The 23,857-nt window shown below is 43.8% G+C and overlaps 1 protein-coding gene and 1 long non-coding RNA gene across 3 annotated transcripts in view; both read right to left on the bottom strand.

Moving 5' to 3' along the window:
• Nucleotides 1-40: 40 nt before the first annotated feature.
• LOC126498485 (uncharacterized) lies at nt 41-5,853 on the bottom strand. Its single transcript, XR_007590837.1, has 3 exons — nt 5,729-5,853; nt 5,195-5,283; nt 41-2,190 (listed from the first exon to the last, which is right to left on the bottom strand). It is a non-coding gene; the product is annotated as an uncharacterized lncRNA (long non-coding RNA).
• A 4,788-nt stretch (nt 5,854-10,641) lies between these two features.
• The window catches only part of Ppp2r2d (protein phosphatase 2 regulatory subunit Bdelta), a 31,345-nt gene continuing 18,129 nt past the window's right edge, over nt 10,642-23,857 (bottom strand). For both annotated transcript variants that reach the window (XM_050136797.1, XM_050136798.1), the window contains 7 exons: nt 21,959-22,056; nt 20,478-20,643; nt 19,843-19,955; nt 17,420-17,597; nt 16,221-16,385; nt 14,846-15,107; nt 10,642-11,425 (listed from right to left, as the gene is read on the bottom strand). In XM_050136797.1, the coding sequence (XP_049992754.1) occupies nt 11,146-11,425; nt 14,846-15,107; nt 16,221-16,385; nt 17,420-17,597; nt 19,843-19,955; nt 20,478-20,643; nt 21,959-22,056 (1,262 nt within the window). In that variant the 3' untranslated portion in view covers nt 10,642-11,145. The remainder of the gene's footprint in view (nt 11,426-14,845; nt 15,108-16,220; nt 16,386-17,419; nt 17,598-19,842; nt 19,956-20,477; nt 20,644-21,958; nt 22,057-23,857) is intronic.

Raw genomic sequence — 23,857 nt, 5'->3', positions numbered from 1 at the left:
GAAACAGTCTTACTGTGTATCTCTGGCTGACGTGCAACTCAGAGATCTGCCTGCCTCTGCCTCCTAAATGCTGGGATTGAAGGCATGCAGCGTCATGCCTGGCTCTGGAATATTTTATTTTTATTTTAAATAGTATACTAGCATATGAGTACAGTGTCCTTTGAGGCCAGAAGAGGGCATTGGATTTCCCTGGAGCTGGTGTCAATCAGTTGTGAGTCACCCTACAGGGATTCTGGAAACTGAACCATCTCTCCTGCAGCATCTTCCCACTGTTCTTTTTTTTTAAAAACCCATAGTTGTAAAAGGCCAGCTTTTCCATGCTTCAGCCTTCAGGCAGAATGACAAAATATATTTCCAAATGGCTATAGTGAAAACTTTCTTTTTTCTTTTAGATAGGATTTCTCTGTGTATTCTAGAACTCTTTATGTGGACCAACCCGGCTTTGAATTTGAGATCTGCCTCCTGAGTGCTGTGATTAAAGGTGTGAGATACCTTGCCGCACAAGCCCTTATGCTTCTAGTCTGGGTATGCATGTTTGTTTTGTAAGACAGTTACTACGTAGTCTAGGTTGGCCTGGGGCTCTAGAATCATTCTGCCTCTGGGATCTGGCCTGTCCCACCACACCAAGCCTAATATATAAAAAAATGACTGCCTGGGTGATGGGCAGATGGCTCTGTGTTTGAGAGCACTGGCCGCTCTTCCTGAGAACCTGGGTTTCATTTCCAGCACCCACATGGGTGGTTCACAGCCACGTGTAACTCCCTCCTCTAGTCCCTTCATGCACGAGACACAGAAGTGGTACAGATATGCATGCTGGCAAAACATCCATATATCTAAAAATAACTACTATTGCTCAGCTATTGAATAACAAATTTAAAATGTAGTAAAATCCAGTAGTTTTGAAAAACTGATTTTGGCCACAAATTAATGCAGTTCATGATGTAGAACTGCAAGGGCCTTAAGGTTTGAGCTAACATACTGTAGAATGACATGGCAGACGTGCTAATGGTTTCAGCTGTGGAAAAGACCTAGAGGGCAGTACCTTAAAACAGGGTAGGCTGGAGGGATGCTTGGTGGTTATTATAAGCATTGGCATATAACTTCAGCTCTAGGAGATCTCACACCTAATCTTTATCTGATCTTCATGTGTATGGCATATTTCAAAGATCTGAAAACAACAAGAACCCAACATAAGCACTTTTGTTTCTTGTGTAGCAGGCAGTCTTGGACCTCGACCCCAAATTATGACATGGAGACTTACTACTATCCTATTTTCCTGCATCCTCTGTGCCTGTCTGGCTCCTGGTGTCTCCCTCTCTCCTTGAGATGCCTCCTATTTATTATCTCTGCCAGCTCCACCTAGCCCTCTAATGTTTAGCTATCGACTGCTCAGCTTTTTATTAGACCAGTCATGTGCCTGAGGTAGACAAGGTAAAACAGCAACACATCTTTACAAGTGCGGCATAAACACAACATCTTTACAAACAGACATTTACAAATCTTTACAAATTAAATGCAGCACAAACAAAAGCAGGACATCTTCACATAGTTAAACAAATACAGCATTACAAATGGAACACATCTTCACATAGTTACAGTAATATTCCACAACAGTCTGGTCTGCATAGGAAAGTGCTATCTTAACACAGACTCAAAATAAACAAGCACAAGAATATGAAACTATTTAACTCTCAGAGGTTCCTGTGTAGGACAAAGAGGCTGGTTCATGAAGCCCTAGCACAAAGGAACATGGTGCTAAAATAGAAGGAACTGATTTATTATTCCTGGGACATAGCAAATAAAACATGAAAAATACAAGCAAAACGACTGTTAAAAGGGTGCTGAAGCTGAGTGATATAGAAGTCTGATAGTTCTAAAGCAGGTTTGCTCTAGTTTCTGATGGGTGTGTATGTTCCCTCTCCTGGGCCTCTGAACAAGTTGATGGATAGGACAAGGAAGAAGTGATGTAGCCTAATTCCTTGGTCCATGAAGTTTTAATGTGGGCAGCTGCTTTCTGTTGGGGACCCCAGACTCTGCTGGGAAGAAATAAAACTGCCCAGTGGAGAGCCTTACCTGCAAGCCAATGGCTGGGAAGCATGCTGACCAGCTCACCCTGCTGACACATCCTGATGGTCTTCTAGCTCTGATGATGCCACCTGCAGTTGAGCCCACGTTACTGCTCAAACCATCCTTAGGTGGAAAGAGCCAAAGACAGTTTAGCACATTTCCTCATTTGTGTCCAAATCTGAGGTGAACAAGCCAGAAGTGAACGAGATGTGATGGTATAGGAGGAAGTGAGTGGCAGGTGGAGTAGGCTGATAGGAAGGAGTAGGAGGTCGGGAAGACAGACATAAGCACGCAAGGGAACTTCACTGAATGTAAGAGAGTAACAAATGCATGCTGTAGGGGCTGAAAGACAAAAAGCAGGAGTTCAGTAGCAGGCAGGTAGTATCTGGACTAGATTCTACAAGGACATAATAGTAAATAGGTGTTTTCTTGCTTCAGCAAAGTTTGTTTCTTATAAGGGAATGCATTGTGAAATTAGGTTGTGTATAAATACTGAGTAAATGAGTTAAGGGTATGGGGCTTGAGAGATGGCTCAGCAGTTAAGAACATTTGTCTGATCTACACAATCTAGGTTCAGTTCCCAGCATCCACATGGTGACTCACAACTGTCTAATACTTTTTTCTATAACCAAGATATCTATCTCTCTCTCTCTCTCTCTCTCTCTCTCTCTCTCTCTCTCCCTCTGTGTGTGTGTGTGTGTGTGTGTGCGCGCGCGCGCGCGTGTGTGCGTGTAAGTAGCCACTAGGTTGAAAGCAATCTTAAAACAAGTATCCACTATAAATGCTGGAAGTGACAGGCGGCTATAGGTCGATAACATTCTGTCTGCGGGCTTGAGTGCTATTCTACCAGGAAAGTAACTTCTTTTGTAAAACTCTGTTCAACTGTTTGGTAAAAAAGAGAATTACTCATTCTTTTGCCACATCTCATTTTCTGTGCTGTTCAATAAATACCTAGCAAAGTTCTTTATTAGAAATTACAGACAGCCAGGTGGTGTTGGAAGCACACACTTTAATACCAGAACTCTGAGGCAGAAGCAGGCGGATCTCTGCGTTTGAAGCCAGCCTGGGCTACAGAGTGAGTTCCAGGACAGTCAGGGCTACACAGAGGAAAACCCTGTTGTGAAAACCAAAACATAAAAAAAAGTAAAACAAAACAAAAACCAAATGAAATGGCAGACATCAGATACACACAGTAGACAAATGATAGACAGACAGAATACAGACCACAGATATTAGGCACTGACAGAAGATACAGAGAGACAAAGTAGAGTATTCAAATTTGGGTTCATTCCTGGTCTAAACCACTGCAAGAAGAAGAAACACACTTTTTAAAAAAATTCTTTAATGCAACATGGATACATAATATCATAAACCTGCATTGGTTTGTGGTGAGAATTAGTCATGTTCTTTCTGATTCATTATGTAGGCACATGTGTGATCCTGGCATGGAAGCTACTGACACATAGGTCAGGAAGATTCCCTCTTGGAGTTAACTGTCGTTACACCATAGCTGGCTACAGAATACAAGCAACATGTCTACAGGTGCTCCATCCACCTGCCCAGCGTGTCACCTCCCTGGACGTGCTTTATGACTTTCAAAGCCCCAGTCTCATCAACTTCTCAGGCATCATCTCAGTGCATTTGGTATTTCATCACATGACTTGCTTATGCATGTATGACATGTATGACCATGACTGAAAACCCAGCTGGGCTGGTGGCCCTTGAGACTGGCCAGAAGTCCTAGTCAGACTCGGGCTCTGATTCAATTATTTGACTTCTCAAATAACCTTTGTAGGATACTGTCCACAGTCCCAACCCAGTAATTCTTATTGTTACTTTTCCGCTTTGGCTATGCACCTAAACTCCTGATTTCTTTTTAGTTCTATATTGTGGCAATGATATTTTTTTAATATTTATTTATTTATTTATTTATTTATTTATTTATTTATTTATTTATTATACAATATTCTGTCTGCAGGCCAGAAGAGGGNATCTCTCTCTCTCTCTCTCTCTCTCTCTCTCTCTCTCTCTCTCTCTCTCTCTCTCTCTCTCTCTCTCACACACACACACACACACACACACAAATCAGGCTGGAGTAGGCTGCTTCAAGCCTATGGTGGAATCTAACTGGATGTCTGAGAGATGAAGTGAGTCCAGCCGATTCTGCTCAGGGCACACAGAAACAGGGACACTAAACAGTAGACCGTACATTTAGTGTCATGCTCTAAAGAGAAAGGCCTGGCTCACTAGGGAAGTTAATAATTAGGGGGACTTGCCAGAAAGGAAGAGCTCAGATAGTAGCCACTGAAGTCCGAGACACCTGTGTGCCCATCCTGAAGGGCTCGCAGCTGCCAAACTGGGACCCTGTGGGCCACGTGAGTTGTGAGATGACAACAGTGTTTTCTTGCCCACAGCATAAAGCAGGTACCCTTTCAATTCATGCATGTTTGGTCAGATGGGATCATTCTTCTTAACAGAATTCCAAGTTAATACGAAAGGAGAGGATGATGGGAATGGAAAATTACTAGGTAAACGGCAGAACTGCTGACTTTCCAATGGCAAACAATGTTACCCTGGGATAAGAAGAGACATTCTGGGGCCGACAGGATGGTTTAGTGGATAAAGGGGCCTTGGTGTTAAGCCTGATGAGTTCTATTCCTGGGCCAGGAGAACAGACACCTACAAGTTGGTCTCTGACCTCCATGTACCCAGCACCCGTAGGTTTTTTTTTAAAAAGTTGTCTTTTTCCCATAAGTTACTCAGAATTGTAGCTTTATGTAAAGAAACTTGGTTTGATGCTGAGGCCACATCAAGTTTTTTGTTTTTATGGCTTTTGCCTAAAATACATAATTACAATTTAATCATTAGATAAAAATAGGTCTAAATTAAGGAGAGTTCTATGAAACAGTTGTCTGTACACTTCAAAACTCTCAAGATTGTGAGAGACAGAGACTGGAAGGCAAAAAGAGAATGCACCTAGACAAACATTTAAGGCCCAGTCAAGCCAAAGCTGTGTGGTTGAGTGAGACATCGCTGCCTGCGCTGACACCAGGGAAGCTGAGTGTCCTGACACCTGTTTAATTCTTCCACGGCAAAACAAACAAAGTAAGCAGTGCCTTTTACTTACGGTGGTCCTGGGCCAGCAGCGTCAGAACATTTATGGAAATGTGGATTCCGGGGTCCATGCCCTCCAGTCAGAGCTGTGTGCTTGAGCTCCTGTGGAGAGAAAGGAGAGGTTCTGTGAAGTGACAGGTGGAGCTACTAGCATATAAAACTGGCTTGTCTGAAAAACCAAAGGCACATTCGAGAAATAATTACAAGGGTCAGGAATAGGGTAAAACCTTAACATACTCCTCTGAGGGCCTCCAAAGTCTATACAGTATTGTATAAAACTTAATGAAGAAAAAGGCCCATCAGTCAGCTGGTGGTGGTACATGCTTTTAAGCCCTGCATGAGGGGTGGGGAAGAGGCAGACTGGTCTCAGAGTTTGAGGCCAGCCTGGTTTACAGAGGGAGTTCTAGGATAGCCGGGGCTACACAGAGAAATCCTGCTTAAAAAACAAACAAAACAAACAAACAAAAAACAAACAAACAAAAAAAAAAACAAAGAAAGAGGAGGAAGAGTGGGAGGGGGAGAAGGAAAAAGGAAGAAAAAACCCCACCAGAATCTTTGCTGGGCGTGGTTGTGCACACCTTTAATCCAGCAATCTAGACAGAGGCAGGCAGTTTGAGGTCAGCCTGGTCTACATAGCGAATTTCAGGACAGCCAGGATTATGTAGAAAGATCCTGTCTCAAAACAAAAACAAAAAAATGTAAAACATAAAAACAAGTCGGGACTATGTAGAGAGACACCGTCTCCAAACAAAACACAATACCAAAAAAAAATGCATTTCTAAAACTGGGCAGTGGTGGTGGCACCTGTCTGTAATCCTACTTGGGAGAGAAAAATAATGAGGCTGGAGAATTGGCTCAGCAGTTCTAAAAGAACTTGCTACTTTTGCAGAGGACCTAGATTTGGTTCCCAGTATTCATGTGGTAGTTCACAACCTTATTTAACTCTAGTTCTAGGGACTGGATTTTCTCTTCTGATCTCCTCATGCACTGGGCATGTATATGCTATATAGTCACACACACTAAAATAACCAAGTATTTAAAACATTTCCTGGAGATGGAAGGATCACAAGTTCAAGCCAGTTTAGGAAACAGCAAGATCAAACAGAAACTCTGGGGGCATGAAGCTCACTCAGCTGGCAGAGTACTCACCTGGCATTCACAAAGCCCTGGGTTTGATCTCTAGCACCACATAAACCAGCAGAGGTGACACTCCGGGGGTTCAGTCATTCTTTGTTTATACAGTGAGTTTGAGGCTGGCCTGAGATAAAGAGACAACTTTAAAAGGGTTGATTTTGAGACTGGGTCTCTCTATATAGCCCAGGCTGGCCTCAACCTCATAGATTTCTGCCTGCCTTTGCCTCCCAGAGCGCTGGAATTAAAGGTTTGTGCCACAATGTCCAGCCTTTCTATCCCTCCTCCACAGACTCTTTTTGAGGCATGATTTCATTGTATATCGTGCTGGCATCAAACTCACTGTGAGCCTTTTGCCTCCTGCTCTCAAGCACAGGCATGCTTTACGACACCCAGTTCACCTAATAATCTGAAAGTATCAGTGTGATGGTGGGATTTGGACAGGCCACTGAACCTCTGCTCTGTGACAGTGCTACAACCTGTCACTCTTGGCTGTGCTCTTCCCAGGGTAGCGTTTGGTACAGGGGCCACTCAACAGTGCCCCCCAGCCACAAGAGCCAGGAGTCATGCTGCTCACGTCGTGGCACGCAGTTTTGTGCCAGACCACAAGCTTTGCAAACATCAAAAACTTTCAAAAGTATTTTCAAACTGCCACCAAAGTCCCACTCATTTTACTTAATCGCCACCTCAAAAGAGCCACAAAACTGGAGTCAAAAAGCTCTGACCCCATCACTTTGATAGCGCAGGGTCCTGTCTGCTATGGGTAAATTTAGGTACTAGTCTCCATTTTTAATTTTTTTTTTTTTTTTTTTTGAGGCAAGGTTTCTCTGTAGCTTTGGAGCCTGTCTTGGCACTTGCTTTGTAGACCAGGCTGACCTTGAACTCATAGAGATCCGCCCCAGTGCTGGGATTAAAGGCCTGCACCACCACTACTGGGCCTAGGTAGCAAGTTCTTACAAGTGCAGAGTCCCTAGAAGTGCTGTGACTGCACCATCCGTGTCCCACTGTCACTTGGCAGACAGCTCCCCAGAATGGAACTTTTGCCCTTCCACTTCTCTAGCCAGCACCCAGCTATGCTGCATGCAGAGAATGACTGGTAGGCAGCACCACTGGGTATCTCCTCTATCTGTAATGCCCAAGGACTAGCAGCTAGCAGTCACATTAGCCCACACAAGAACCTTGGCTCTTTAGACTTCAAAGGCATGGCAGCTGGGACAGGGCACAACAGCACTGGCACAGAACGCTGGCAGGCACACAGCAGGACCCACCATTCCTCCACTGGGTCTCACTATGCGCTGGGCTCCTATTGCAGGCCCTTAGCTGAGGAGAGCAGTGTGTGACATCTGACTAGAAGCCAGTTGCCACACTTAGCTCTACACAAGACTTTCCAGGTATGGCAGGTGGGACAGGGCCCAAGAGTAAGGGCAGGCAACAGTGCCAGGCACCCCCTTTCCTCCACATTCAATAGCGGAGAGGACTGCCCCAGGACCACTGGGATGGTTTCCACTTGGCATGTTTTACTGCGACTTCTGAACGCAACCATCACTGTTCTGTCAACTGACATGACTGATACATAACTGTGCCATAGAAGCACAGCTTTAGAAAAATTTCACTTTTCAAGACAGAGTTTCTGTGTAGCCCTGGCTTGGCTGGCCTGGAATTTGCTTTGTAGACCAGATTGGCCTCAAAATCAGAGATGCACCTGTCTCTGCCTCCCAAGTCCAAGTGCTGGGATTAAACGTGTGAACTACCACTTCTTGGCAGAAAAAAAAAATTACAATTTTTAAAGTGAGCTCTTTTATTTTCTTTGTAGGAGGGGTGAGCCTGAGTTTATGCATATGCAGGCCTGGTACTTCCAGGGCACTGAACTGCTGAATCAATCCCCTGGAACTGGGAGACACAGCAGGTTGTGAGCCACACATGGGTGCTGGGAAGTGACTCAAGGTCCTGTGCAAGAGTACCAGGTGCTCTTAACTGCGGAGTCATCTCTTTAGCCTCTTTTAATTAACTAAAAAAAAAAATTGAAATAGGGCCTCACTATGTAATCCTGGCCGGTTGGAACTCAGAGATCCACCAGTCTCTGCCTCCTGTGTGCTGTGGTAGGTGCCGCCATGCTTAGGTACCCCCCACCCCCACCCCACAGCGTCTCTTGTAGTCTAGGTCGACTTAACTGAACTCATTATCAGTGGATGACTTTATACTCCTGTTCCTCCTCCATGTATGTGGATTGCATTCCTTTAGTGTACAGGGTGGTGTGGTGGTGCACTTTTGATCCCAGCACTATGGAGGCAGAGGTAGGAGGATCTCTGAGTTTAAGGTCAACTTGGACTAAACAGAGTTCTAGGTTAGCAAGGGCTAGGCAGTGAGACCCTGTCTCAAAATAAAAACAATCCCACATGTATGCCAAACACAGTGGTGCACTTGGAAGGCAGAGGCACTTAAGACTGCTGGTAGTTTGATGTCTGCCTGCTCCACACAGTGATGAGTTCCAGGCCAGTGCCACACAGTAAGACCCGTCTTCACTTCCAAAACAAATCCACCTGCTTTCACTTGTTTAGATTCTCAGCCCAGAAGCATAGCAATAAAACATTTGACAGACACTGCTTTCTTAAAGGGAATATTCTAGAGAAATGCTAGCCATTGCAGGTTTGAATATAATAAAGAAGACCAATTTAAATTTGAGAACTGTAGGATTCTTACCTGGGCATGGTGACATGTGCCTGGGAGACTGACGCAGAGGGATCTCAAGTTTGAGGCCAGTTAAGAATCTTGTATGGAAACAGAACCAGACTTCAGAGAGGGCCTGTTTGTCAGAAGTGAGTCCTTTTAGCCAACACTAGTAACTGCATCAAAAGCACCTGGTATCCTACACTACAGCAATGCAGGGTGTCCAGAGATGGGAACAGCCTGGACTCCTTGAGAAAGAGCTTGCAGGCTCAGGCCTCTAACCCAGGGGGACAGCTAAGCTCCCAGAAAGCTGCATGCTCACCGTTCTTCTGCCTCTACAAGAGGATGACATGGAAAGTTTTCTAAATACCCAGGGTAAATTCGGGTTAACATTTAAATGTATTAAACTTTTTGGTAGAACAGATGGCTTATGAACAGTCCTGCTCTATTAGGACTGATGCTGGCATTATCTCAGATACTCTAAGTTGCCAGTCAAGATTCAGGACAGTTATTTTGTGTGTGTGTGAGACTGTCTATGTAGTCATGACTGTCCTGGAACTACGTAGTCCAGGCTTGCCTCTGCCTCTCTGGTTCTGGAATTAAAGGCATTAAACACTTAGCTTTTACCTTCGAGGCTGGGTCTCATTATGTATCTTTGGTTGGCCTGGTACTAGATATGTAGACCGGGCTGACCTGGAAACCAGAAATGTCTACTCCTGTCTCCTGCTTGCTGGGATTAGGGACATGTGCCTGTCAAAATGTGATTACTTTTAAGATAAAGTCCCTTGGAGGTTCTCAGTCTCTAGTGCAACGCGAAAGGGAGCAGTCTTAACATTATTCCCATGGTGAGGTGTGCTGGCCTTGTACAGATCAGCAGTCATCAGTACACCTTACCTACTTCAGCCGGCCCCGCTGCCAGACATGCAGTAGCTCACTGATCGACTCTTACAGAAACACTACATGCTGATACTTCTTGTTTTTCTGAAAGTTTCTCTGTGTGGCTCTGGCTGTCCTAGAACTCAATCTGTAGACCAGGCTGGCCTTGAACTCAGATTCACCTGCCTCTGCCTCCTGAGTGCTGGGATTAAAGGCCTGTGTCACCACTGCCCAGTAAGAGTTTGTACCTGTTACATTATTTTTTAAAACTTTTGCAACGTTTACTTTTTTTTTTTTAACTTTTACATTTCTTATCAGGAAATCTTGACCCTGTTTTCTAACATGTTTTAAAGTGAATCATAGGTACAGGTGACATTTCCCAACTATAGCTGTTGAGTTCTACTGACATAGTATGAAATCCAGCAAGCACATAATCTTAGCAATATTTTAAAAGTATGCTTTCTTCAAAGTACTTAGAAGAAGTACATACACACTAACTGTAGTGGCTCTGGGTCTACTTTAAACCAGGTGTTAATCTGGTAGCAGCAACTCTGTTGCTCTCTCATCTAATTTTCTTTCTCAGGTAGACCCAACTATGGCTTTCCAAGATGAGGTTTCTACAGAAACCAAGCGGCAATTTAGGATAGTTACATTTAGAATCTGAAGTTCTGTACAATCTCAACCATTCTGCCAAAGTCAAAAAAAGTTCTCAATTCGTTCCAAAGTACAATATTTTGAATAATTTCATCATGTGCAACTGAAACAAATAAAAAGACTGCAATGGCATTTGGGTTTAAAAACACTTCACAGTGTGTTGTGTTTATTAAGTAGCTCCACAGAGGTGATGGCAGATACAGTGGGTGAGTAAAGCTGCCTGAGCCTGCTCGGGCGGATCCACGCACCAGTGGTGATGCAGTCCACTGGGGCTCCAGGGATGGATGGCAGAGACAGAGGGAAGAGCTGGACAGAGATGGGATGAGCTTTTTATCCTCTCAGATGTTAGTTTTTTGGTCTATAAGTAAGTTGGAAAGGAAGGCTCAGACTTAAATAAATACAATTGAGGAACGGCCTTTATTGAACAAAGTCCACCAATTCAGCTTCGAGTAGGTTTTCCTTTCAGCAGCGGCACTCATCTCTCCCAAGACTCCAGCTGAGACCCCTTCTTCTCCTGTGTCTATGAGGAAGTGGAAGCGCATCACTATTCTCAATGGAGAGGACAACGCCTTTTCTGTGACAGGGAAACGACTGGCTTAACTATGCAAACAACACTTGGTCCTCCAGTCAGCTTCCTTAGTTTATTCTGTCCTGGAATATATACAAGTTATTGGTGGCAGCTACAGCAATAATGCTCTCCATGGGGTGCCAGGCTGTGTGAAGGATCTTCTTATTGAAGTCCAAACTGTCCACGCTAATCTCGTCTTTCTTTCTCTTACCCCCTGTACATACTTTCCGGGGCTTCAGGCTGGCTCGGGGTTTGCTGTTCTCTCTTGAGGCTTCCAGTGTAACATCCCTCCGTGTGTTTCTATCAAACATTCTGAAGAAGTTGTTGTAGGACCCCGTCATAATGGCACTGTTCGAGAGAAAAGGGGGAACACTGAGTAGCAGTGGCGCAAGGCATGAAGCACAGACCCTCCCTCCATGAGCCCCAATTTCTCCACTATCAGGAAAGAAATACACTGCAGATTCTGCAGTGAACTTCACATATTTTCATGTCCAAGTAAAGTCATGGATCCGTCATTTTAAATACAAACTTACGATGGCCAGAAGAGAGTGTAAGATCCCCGCAGTGGGTCTTACAGAAGGTAGTGATCTGTCTGACACGGGGGCTGGGAACAGAATTCCTTCATCTCTCTTAATTAAACTAATGTACTGAAGGGGAGGGGAGAAGAGAGGCGGGAGGTGGAGGATGTGAAAGAGTAGAACATAGGAAGATCAGGGTAGGGGAAGAAAACTTTGTCCAAGTCACTTTTAGTCTTAGCACTGGGGAGGCAGAGGTAGGCATACTTCTGTCAGTTTGAGGCCAGTCTGTTTACACAGTGAGTCCCAGAACACCAAGGTCTACGTAAGAGACCCTGTCTCAAAAAATCCAATTATCCCCACCCCCCATAAAGACTCTCATGAACTGATAGGATAGTTAACTATGAGCCTGGAGCATCTCATCAACAAATTTAAGTCAAAACTAGTCATATGCTGATCACGTTTCCCAATGGAGATTAACTCAATTATCAGTGTGGCTAATTTAATTTCTAAGTTTCTTTTACAGCCAGGTACAGTGGATGGTGCACATCTGCACCCAGACAGTTGAGGCAGGAGTCAAAGGAGCAATTTGATTTATGACTTTGGAAGGGGCCATTTTTACATTTTATAATTTGGAACGTGTATTTGGTTTGCAAGTTGTTTAAACACAGGTACGTCCATGTGTGCATGTAGGCCCAAGGCTGACAGAGTTTCTTCCTTAACTGCTCTCCACTTTACTTACTGAGGAGGCAGGGTTTCTTGCTGAGTCAGACTGCTCTGATTCTGACTAGTCTAGCTGCCAATCTTGCCCCTGAGATCCTATGCCTGCTGTCCCTGTGGGAATTATGTTCCACTGTTGGGATGACGAGCAGCAGCCATACAGTGAGGCCTTTTCCTCCCTGTTTTAAAGATAAGATCTCACATAGCATCATGCTGGTCTCAAACTTGCTATGTAGTAGAGGATGACCACAAATTCCTGATTTTCCTGTAAATGCAGGGAATACGGCTATGTGTCAACACTCCTACTTATATAGCGAGTTAGAGGCCAGCTTGGGCTACACAATACTGAATACTGTTTCAGATAAAACAAAAACAAAATACATTTCACACTGCCCTCTGACTTCCCTGGCAAGTGAAGACCAGTCAATCTCGTCTGTCTTCTCCTTGGAAAACCTCAAGCTCTCCTACTCCCATCTGGACCGCCATGTCTTGCTCTCTTATTACTACATGCCTAGTGGTCTTTATAACGAACGTCTAAGTTCTTCAAGTTATTATATTGCTCAGGGCTCTTCTCAGCTGACTGTAAATACTTTTACAGTCTGGCTAACTCTGCCCCAAATTCCACACCAAACAAACTCAGAAAAACCCCACACAGCTATTCTTGTTCATACAAAACTACCGTGTAAACACAGGAATAAGTGGTAACAGAGGGGCTGGAGCTGGGAATTATGGTTTGATACACTCTCGAGAGAGCACCTGAAATGAGTGTGCAGGACTGAGTTTGTAGAAGAGGACCCACTGCTACAGTCCTCTCCATTTCTGCATGGAGCCAATGCTTATGAAAGGGCAGGAGTGGAGCCAACAGCAACTGCAACAAGGACAGAAAGCAGAGAGCAACCAGGTGTTCTTCAGGACAGTATCTTATCATCAGCATGGGTGCGAACTCTGGTGCACTGCAACAGTATCGAGCAGCTGTCCTCAATTAGGACAGACAGTGCCTGCACTGAGGTGGGCCTCTACACAAGTTCACGCTGCTTACTGTAGTCCAATGACCGCAAGCATGGTCTGAACATTTAAACTGGCATGCTAGTTAATCTGTGAGCAGTCCAAGAAAAGGTATGTTCAAGGATGCTCAGCTCTGCCCCCGGGTAAGCATTTAGTTCTTTGGTGTGAGGTCTTCCACATCATGCAGCTAGGACAGACCTCAAACTTCTACATGGGTGGAAATAGAGACACTCTGTAGGGATGAACATTCGGGGCTCAGACAGCAATTCTAGTGTGTGAGCTTAACTATTACTTAAAGAAGTATTTGTATCATAGCTGATGTTTCTAGGTAGTTATACTTTTTAGACTGCATCTTACTATATAGCCCAAGCTAGCCTTGAACTGGTGATGCTCCTGCCTTAGCACCTAAATGCTATAATTAAGACTGTGTGCCACTATATTCCTAGTCATTTATGTTGAAGGGGTTTTCAGTTGTCTAGTCACTTAAATTCTCAACAGAAACTCTAGAAAATAACCGACGAGAATCTGATTACAGAATCTGAAACATGACTACTTTTGGGATGATTTCAAAGACCTCTCAATAGCACTAAACAGTGTAATCTCTATACAATGTGCAGGAGATGAACAATGCAGCTTCAGACTGCAATGAGGCAGCATATTCCAGAGAAGTGTACAGGAGTGCTGTAGCCTAAAGGCTGTTTCTTAAACCTCTCTGAGGAGAGGCCTTATGGACTAGTAAATGACTTCCTGCTTCCTTCCTTTCACTTATCTATGTCATCATTCACCGAACACTCTACAACTATTATGAACCACGGTGCACTGGCAGTGAGGAAAGGTCTGCTCAAATGACTGGTTTTCTCTGACATACATCATGAACAAACAGAAGGAGAATACAATCCTATCCGTATTCTGTAATTGACTGAGATGCTCTTTCTTTCTTTTTTTTTAATTTTTGACAATGTGGTTTTTCTTTTTTTAAATTTATTTATTTCTTTATTAATTAAAGATTTCTGTCTCTTCCCCATCGCCGCCTCCCCTTTCCCTCCCCTCCCCTCCCCCAATCAAGTCCCCCTCCCTCGTCAGTCCAAAGAGCAATCAGGGTTCCCTGCCCTGTGGGAAGTCCAAGGACCCCCCACCTCCATCCAGTTTGGATGGTGAGCATCCAAACTGCCTAGGCTCCCACAAAACCAATAGGTACAGTAGGATCAAAAACCCATTGCCACTGTTCCTTGGGGTCTCAGTAGTCCTCATTGTCCGCTATGTTCAGCGAGACCGGTTTTAACCCAGGCTTTTTCAGACGCAGGCCAGCTGGCCTTGGTGAGTTCCCGATAGGACATCCCCATTGTCTCAGTGTGTGGGTGCCCCCTCGCGGTCCTGAGTTCCTTGCTCATGCTCTCTCTCCTTGTGCTCCTGATTTGGACCTTTCAGTCCGGTGCTCTTTCTGGTAGCACTCAGTCTGAGGGATTTGCTAGAGATCCTGAAGGAACCAGCACTTCTGGATGTCAGCCTACGACGCTGGCAGCCTTACCTGTCTGAACCGTTCCAGCAGCACTCGAACTTGTCAAAGATGCAGTCATTCTCATACAAGGAGCAGAGCTTGCTTCGTAGGTACTCATGTACCTGGTGGGTCTCGACAGGCCTGCCCTCCATGTTGAGGTCCCATACCTTCACCGACAGATAGTCTCTGGTCATCATGTACCGACCACTGTGGCTGAACTTGACGTCAGATATAGACGAGATTATTTCTGAGAAAAAGGATCTACTGCTGGGGTCTTCTGGCTCTTCAAAAACTGAAAAACAAAGTGGGCATTTTCAGCTACTGTGTTAATCACATGACTAATGTGCTAATCAAGCACCACTGGTGCTGCACACATTTCGTGGTGCCACCCTCCTGAGTGGCTGAGCGACAGTTGCTTTCCTGTATGCTAAAGTGCCTCAGTCTGCGAGTGGGGAGCTCTACTGCTCAGTTGCACATGGTGGATTTCTAAGATGGTATACCAGGACAACACCGACCATGGTATGCTTTAAAGTAGGACCTTTTTAAAAAATACATTTTATTTAGTTTAGGGAGAGAAGTGGCTTGCATATGTAAGAGAGAGGACAAGTTTCAGGAGTCAGTTTTCTTCTTCTTCCATGTAAGTTCACTTGCTGAGCCATCTCACTGGCCCTAAAGTTTTATTTTTAAAATTTTAGTTATGTGTGTGTTTGTGTGTACAGAAAGTGTGGGGAATCCCCTTGGAAATGGAGAGTTTTTGTTGTTAAGACAGGGTTTTACTATGTAGACCTGGCTGAACTCCACCAACCCACCCACCCACAGACACAGAGTTTGCCTGGAAATCTGCCTGCCTCTGCCTCCAGAGAGCCAGGATTAAGGGCATGGCTTTGTTTTTGTGATAAAGCTGGAGTCAGAGGCAATTGTGAGCCACTTGAACTGGGTAGTAGAAACCAAAGTCAGGTCCTCTGCAAGAACAGTACATACTTAACAGGTGAGCCATCTTTCCATCCCCAGTCTCCTAAGAGTCTTAAGTCTTTTCCTGGCCCTCAAGTGATTCTGCCTCAGTTTCCTGAGTAGCTGGGAGCCCAGTCACACAGCCTTTTATCTCCTGGGTCAGTTCTTTATGGCTACAGAAAACACAGATAGAATGCACTCTTGATGGCTATGGCCCAGGTCCTGCCACACAAAAAAGGCCATGATGATGGTGCTCCACTGGATGGACCTAGGTAAGGGGGAGCTAGGGTAGATGCTGAGCTGAATCAGAGCAGAGGAAAGCTGATGGAGCATCTCTTTATTAGCATGGTCCACGTGGAACCTCCTCATACTCCAGGCCTGCAAGGACATGGACGATGTCTATCAGTGCAGACAGCTAGTTTCTGGAAAGCAAGGGTATTCCTGGGAGACTTACACTTGGCATGCCTGTCACACAGGGCAGAGGAGCGCATGTCACACAGCCTGATGGTCCCCTTGCTACTGCTATAGACGAACACATTGCACTGGTGTGGGTGGAACTCAGCGGCAGTGATGACTTCTGTCAGCTCCTCCATGTTAGCTGGCTTGATGTCCACAATGTCTGGAGTGCGAAGTTAAGGCACAATACTTGGCCATCCAAGGGAAATTTGATAGTTGTGCAGTGAGGGAGGAGCTGCGGGAGACTGACCATATATACTGCCACAGAGGAGCGAGCCCACAGCAAGGGGCTTCAGGTGGATGCAGGACAGTGTCTGACTATGACAGAGTACACTGAATGATATCTACAAAGGCAAGTAGTGCTATCTACAAATATTTCTATCTATAACTAATTAAAAACATGCAAACATTATCAAATCACAAATGATTTTGTTTTCCTAATTATCTGACTTTAAGAGCTTACTTGGGGTTGTCAGAACAATATTAACAGCAGGAAGTCAACCATAGAGACAAGCCAATGGAAACTAAGAAAAATAATACACAATGTATGAGTCTATATCTGATCATTGGCTGCCACAATTAAGAGACAACCTAGAGAGACTAGAGACAGTATAAGCCTCAAGGTGCCTCGTCAGTGTTGTCAGGCTGCCGAAGAGAGGGGACCCAGCCAAGAGTCTGATGATACCCTTAAGTTAAGGAAATGGGAAGCTGCTAGGGTTACAGGGTAAAATGCTAGAGAGGCAGCTAGGAGTCAAGACTCTGAGACCTCACAGAAAGTGTGAGTAATGACTGAGCACAGGGACAGCAAGGCAGCCGGGAGCAAGGTGAAGTACTGTGACCTCTATGGTGACAAGAACTACAGTACTTATGGCTACCACAAACTCCTGATGGTAGGTAGACCAATCAGGCAGGACCTGAATGGTTCATCTGAGTGCAAGAGGTAGGAGGCATATGGCAGTATCAGGAGCCAGAGGCAAGGCAGAGGCTGATCCAAGGAGACTCAAGGTTTCTCAGGTGAACTTTCAGGCAGAGATATGTATCTTTAGGAACACTCAATCACAGAGACCTTATGTTGCCACTACTCTAAAACACCATGCATTCAAAAGGTCAGTGTTGAGGGACTGGGATATAGCTGCTCATGAGAACTGCACAATGACCACAGAACCAAGCAGACAGCACCTGGTAAATAAAGGATACTGAAGCTTCTATCTGTGATTTCTAAATGCCATAGGTTAATTCTCAGATCATCTGCAGAGAGATATGTTTCATGATCACTATTTACTGAAATGGAATTAATGTGATATGTATGAGCATTTGCAAAAATTCGTCGTGGACTTGCTTCTACCATAAGGTCCATGGGCTTCAATATTGGAACCTAAAAATGGAATGGAGAAAGGAATTCAAAACAAAGGTCATAACAACATAGCATACGGTATTTAGACAAGAAAAGGGATAGAGGTTTTCCATAGCTGTGTAACACCTCAAACCAGGAGAGCTGCTACAGAGCATAGAGTGTATGTAAAGCTGTCTGTTCCCAGCTATATTCCTCTCTGTTCGCATTACAGAGGCAATAGGGTCTTGTTGGAAACAGACAAATCTCTGCTCTCACAGCACTGATTGTCTGCTTCATAGTGTCAACTCCTGGGCCATAGTGGTGGGGTGTATGTCTATGTAGGGATCAATAGACAGCATGCAGGAGGCCCTCTGGGCTGAGAAGGCTCTACCTCCTGACGTAGACCTAGCCACAGTCTGAATCCTTCATGTATAGGTCTTGGTGTCACAGTCCCAGATGATACTGGGGGAAGGATGGCCTGGCCAGAGCACTTGTACCTGATACAGGCATAAGAGTCAGTCTAAAGAACCAGCGCCACAAAAGAGGAAAAGGTTCCTCTCTCTATCATTCAGGGAAGGGAAGCCAAAGGTTCCAGTGAAAGCCAAATACTAGAGTAATTTCTATTGATATAACTAGACACCAAAAAAACTTGATTAAAGGCTTAGAAGAATCTCTCAATTGAGTCTTCTCTTGCTAAAGTCTATAAAAGTGAGTTTGCCTGGACAAATGTGTAGTGATGCTGTTCTCATTTTAACCTAGGTCAGTGCTGACAATACCCTGGGGTTCCCTAGAACAAAAACGACAGTTTCACAGTATGTAGGTCTAAGACACACTGTCATGGTTTTCTACTGTTTCCAGCTAATCAAAGCAGCAACTGCAATCCTAAATGAAAGAGCCCTTTTAACTACAGTCCTTTTTCATAGAACGAAAATAATAGAAAAAAACAAAATCCTTAAAAGACCTCAGCTCTCACTCAGGGAAAGCCAGATGTTTTTTTCTGAGCTCTGAGAAACAGAAACTCCAATACAGACCTAAGAATATCACAGTCGCTGGCCAATGATTCTGTCCTCACACCATGCCAGTGCAATATCACTTCTCTCAAATGGCTTACTTCCACCAATCAGACAGGTTTTATTCAGGTTAACTCTGTCAAAGAGGAATAAAACCAATACTGGGCCTTGTAGGTCCTGAGTTTTCCCAATAAGCACACGCATAAGCTTATAGGATACGCAGGGGTCTGAATGAGAGGACCTCAGAATTTGGGAAGGGCTGTGTGTGCAAAAGGTGTGGAGCTGGTGGCAGGGGAAGCAAGACCAGAGCAGGAGGTTTTCGAGAACTTGGCACTAGCACCTTACACCATGGGAGATTTAAAACAAAATGTGACCACACTAAGTCAGAGATGCAAACATAACACACTATGCCAAAACCCACCAACAGTATGGAAGAAGGCATCTATCTGGGTTCCTATGACTCAGACCTGAACAAACAATATCTCCTTTTTTCGGCCTGGTATTAGGCTAAATGGTAGAGGAGGAAGACTGTCCTTGGATAATCAGACCTGCTTTGTCCACCATCTTTGTTAAGGGACAGCTCTCACCACTCTCTAGCTCTCTCAAGTACATGGCTGCTGGGCCTGAGGCAACCTATTAGGAAGCAGGACAGAAAAAAGGCTACCAGATACCAAAGATAGCTACTTTCAACACTACCACACCATCACTTGGTTAACAACAGAACAAAGCCTTAAACTTCACTGAAAAACCTGCTACCCACCTGTTTCTAAAACATAGCTATGCTCTGTTCCTTCCCAGGTGCCACTGTTTGCAGTGAGCCCACCATTAAAAGTATCAATGATCAGGTCCAACAATTGAAGAATTAAAAACCCACCAGTGTCCCATATTAGCTCAGGAAATTTCACCAACTCTGCTGCTAATGTCTCACTGGTTCATCAGTCATCCTACCTACATTGTGTCTCTCCTTGAGCAAGTACTCTGGATTCCACCACAGAAGCCCAGCGCCTGGGTCCTTCTTAACACAAGCTCTGCCAGGAAACCAAACATGAGTTTTTCCCCTCAGCACCATCGTATTTCTGAAGACTGTGACCTTGGTGACACGGATGAGTGCCATTTTCAACAAGTACACAGCAAGGAGGGACACTGCTATTATTACAGATGATCCAGCAAGGCAGACCTTGTCACACTTCACTAAACAGTAGTCTCAACAACTGATATAACTGTTTTGGATTAATTTTTGAAAAGCGCTGGAAAGGTTAAAGAAATGCAGCATATACCCGTAGTGCCGTAATTCTAAATGGGTCTCGAAGTCGTCCATCTTCATCTTTCAAGTTATAACCTTCTGCTCTTTTATCCCGTTCACTTATTTTCCATAATTTAATAGTTTTATCTGAAAATAAAAACCTTATTCTTCATATTAAAAGAAAAACCACAAATAACATGTATCACTATTGTTTGACTGTTCGAGGAAACTTCTGCCTGCCTAAGTTGGTGTCTAAGCTTGGTAGGCTGGGGAGGTGGCTCACTGGTTAAGAATGGTTGCTTAGCAAGCATGAGACCCCAGGTTCAAATCCCTCACCATGTCCCTATAACTCCAGCACTGTTTGGGGTTACTCAATAGAATAATGGGAGAGTAACAGTGCAGGACACCCAATGGTCTTTAGAAGCATATAAGCATTTACCACATATATGCACAAATATCATACACATACAAAAACTAAAGATACAGACAAATATACAAAGCAACACTTTTTTTTGCAGAATTTGAATTTTCTAGCTATTGTTTTCAACTTAGCTGACAATTCATCCTCTCCAAAGTTTAAAGCAGAAACAACCCTTAGAATTATTTGAAATAAGAATCCATGCACACTAGACTTAAAAATTAAATCAAATAGCCTTTTACAATTCTCACCATTTGTAGAGAGTAGAAAATGAGCAGCATTCTGTTGCGGTAACCACCTGATTTTATTAATTTTTTCTTCAATTTCTAGACTTTTCAAATAGTCAAACTCTGGCTCATGACTCTGAAAGGTACTGTAAACATTGTACTCTCCCCTAGAGTGAGCGCGGCCTTTATTCTGCAAGGAAACATGATAGCTTCTTTAATGAACAAAGCACAATGAGGACACATTTTTGCTACTATCAACATGAGCATTAAATGATCATACATATTTTTAAGTTAAAAAAGGTCTCAGTTCAAAATCTGCTGAAGTTTACTTTAATGCACTTGGAAGAAATAAAGAGCACTGTAGCCTTTCACTGCACATCTAGGTGTTCTCTGCAGTGGGCAAGCAGCTTTGTGTGGACATGATTAGGCTTGTTTGTAGACCTGCTCCCCTCCTCCACCTTTGTTTGTAATTGTTAAACTGACCCCAAGTCTTGTAAGTTTACAGTGTAAGCAAAGTTTCAGGGCCCAAGTCCTACCTCTGGCAGCCCCTGCCAGCTAGATTTGGCTACCAGTTCCAGTATGCCAGTACAAAATAAAGCTAGACAAGAAACACAAAGATTGAGCTGGGCAGTGGTGGCGCATGCCTTTAATCCCAGCACTTGGGAGGCAGAGGCAGGCGTATCTCTGTGAGTTAGAGACCAGCCTGGTCTACAAGAGCTAGTTCCAGGACAGGCTCCAAAGCCACAGAGAAACCCTGTCTTGAAAAACCAAAAAAAAAAAAAAAAAAAAAAAAGAAACACGAAGATTTAAATTGGCCACATCAGGGAAAGCAGAAAGGTCTAATGGCTAATTTATAAGGCACTGATATGAGCTTTAAATTTAAATAGAGAAAAAAACAAAAACCCAGTATCAACACACAAGAGGTATGTGTAGCCTGGCAGTCTTGGCCAGGGTGATTTTATCTAGTGTCCACTCTGGTTCCAATTGTTTGTACTGGCTCTCGGGAGATGTTAGCTTCCGCTCTGCAGTGCAGCCTTGCCCTGTGGATAATTGCTCATGTCTAGGGTGTAGTCCTGTTAGCTCTGTTGTTCCTGAAATCCAAGGATAAAGACAATGACTTATCGTGATTTAATGTGCTTATGACACAAGGAAGCAGGTAACCCAAAGGAAAGTAGTCAAATACGAGTGATATGAGATACCATATTTTTATACTCTTTTCAACTGTCTTATGGACCTACAAAGATGGGCATGTGTCTTTAACAAAAATATTTTCTAAATGCCTGTTGCAATAGGATGAAGGCATCAACACCTTAGCAGTACTCACAGTGAGAAGTAGATTTCTTCCTCCTTTGCCAGGGTAGGGTTTGAAAAACTGTTCTACTCTACACAGTTATTGCAACAGGACTGAGTCCAAGAAAACCAGATACCGAAAACTACGCTTTCTGGTAAGCAGTATATGCAGAGTACAGCGATGCCATTTGATTTGTGGACTGTAAAGCACTGACCTCTTGTTCCCGCTGGAAAATAACAACTCTGCCACCTTTGTCTCCTGTTGCAAGAAGGTCTCCAGAGTAGTTAAACTCAACGGTGGAGATGATGTCGGCTGTCAACAGAAGACAGAGTCAATCACAACTGATGTTTTTGTGAGGATCAAAAAATGAACACATACAACCTCCCTCTCTAAATAAAACAAAACATCCCATTACAAATTTAAACACTTCTTGGCTGCTTTTTGGATCTAAGATAAGAGTTCACCAGTACATGTGAACTCTGGAGGTCTGATTTCACTGACTCAATCAATACCTGGTGTCCCAGCATACACACACTTGTCTAGACTGGAATGCTTTTATTTGAAAAGTAGGATATGATCTTAAAAAATCATCATTATTATTTTGGTTTTTAGAGACAGGGTTTCTCTGTGTAGCCCTAGCTGTCCTGGAACGTGCTCTGTAGAACAGGTTGGCCTCAAACTCACAGAGATCCACCTGCCTCTACTTCCCAAGTGCTGGGATTAAAGGAGCATGGCACCACCACTCGGCAGGAAATTTTTATTTTTAAGATAGATGTACGTATGTATGTATGTATGTATGTATTTAACGTACATGAGTTCATGTATACCTTTTTGCCAGAAGAGGGCACCAGGTCCCATTACAGATGGTTATGAGCCACCATGTGGTTTCTGGAAGCTAAACTCATGACCTCTAGGAGAGGAGCCAGTGCTCTTAACTGCTGAGGCATCTCTCTGGCCCTGGAAAGTAACTTTTAAGGATAACAACATAAGGCACCCTGGTCGGTCTTAGAAAAATGGTACCTAATTTTAAAATACTTTATGTAAATAAATGATATTTTTTAATACACATGAACGTTTGCTTGAAGGCATGTATGTGTACCTCATGCATGTAGTACACTCAGATAGCAAAAAAGGTGGCATATTCCCTGAGACTTGAGTTACAGTGGTTGTGAGCCTTCATGTGGGTGTTGGAAACTGAGTCCAGGCTCTCTGCAAGAGAAGTCAGTGCTCTTTAAACATTGCATTACCTCTCCAGCTTCTTAAATTTGATTCTTACACAATAATAACAGAAGGCATGGGTATTAAAACAGAAATAAAGAAGTGTAAGTATCAAAACAGTTATATTATTCAGCTAACCTCTGTACAAATTACAGACAGTTCATGTCAGTGTCCTGTACCATTTATTATCAGTAGTATCATTCATATAATGAGACAGTGAGAATTCTCAAAATTTAAGACATACATACATATAAATTTTTAGTCTTGAGTAGATTCACCAGAGGTAAAGATTATGAGTTCAAAGACCAATCAAAATAAGCACTGAAAAAGTTCTTTGGTGTTTAGAGACAGTAGGTTGTAGCTGTTTTCTCTCCTCTCATTCTCTACTTGGCTTGTTTCTAGCCAGCTTTTCTTATATTATCCTGTCTACCTTATGCATCTGGGTTTTACCTATCTCTATTTCTGTATTTTTCTTTCCTTCTTATTCCATGGCCAGCTGTGTGGCTGGTCCCCAGCATCCTCCTTTCCTTCTCTTCTCAGCTGTTCCCTCCTTTCTCCCCAGATTTCTTCCATTTATTCTCTCTGCCTTTTTCCTGCCTCACTACTGGCCGTTCAGCTCTTTATTAGACCAATCAGGTATTTTAGACAGGCAGAGTAACACAGCTTCACAGAGTTAGAATGCAACACACCTTTGCATCATTAAGCAAATATTTCACATCAGTCTAGACTTATAATACATTAGGTCAAGAAATATGTTCCAGCCGGGCGGTGATGGCGCACGCCTTTAATCCCAGCACCTGGGAGGCAGAGGCAGGTACATCTCTGTGAGTTCGAGGCCAGCCTGGTCTACAAGAGCTAGTTCCAGGACAGGAACCAAAAAGCTACGGAGAAACCC

Source organism: Alexandromys fortis, unplaced genomic scaffold (assembly GCF_014885135.2).
Source record: "Alexandromys fortis isolate MF-2015 unplaced genomic scaffold, M_Fortis_MF-2015_v1.1 scaffold_3, whole genome shotgun sequence".
NCBI classification, from domain to species: Eukaryota; Metazoa; Chordata; class Mammalia; order Rodentia; family Cricetidae; genus Alexandromys; species Alexandromys fortis.
Note: the sequence above shows the minus strand (reverse complement) of the source record. Positions and strands in the feature narration are given on the sequence as shown.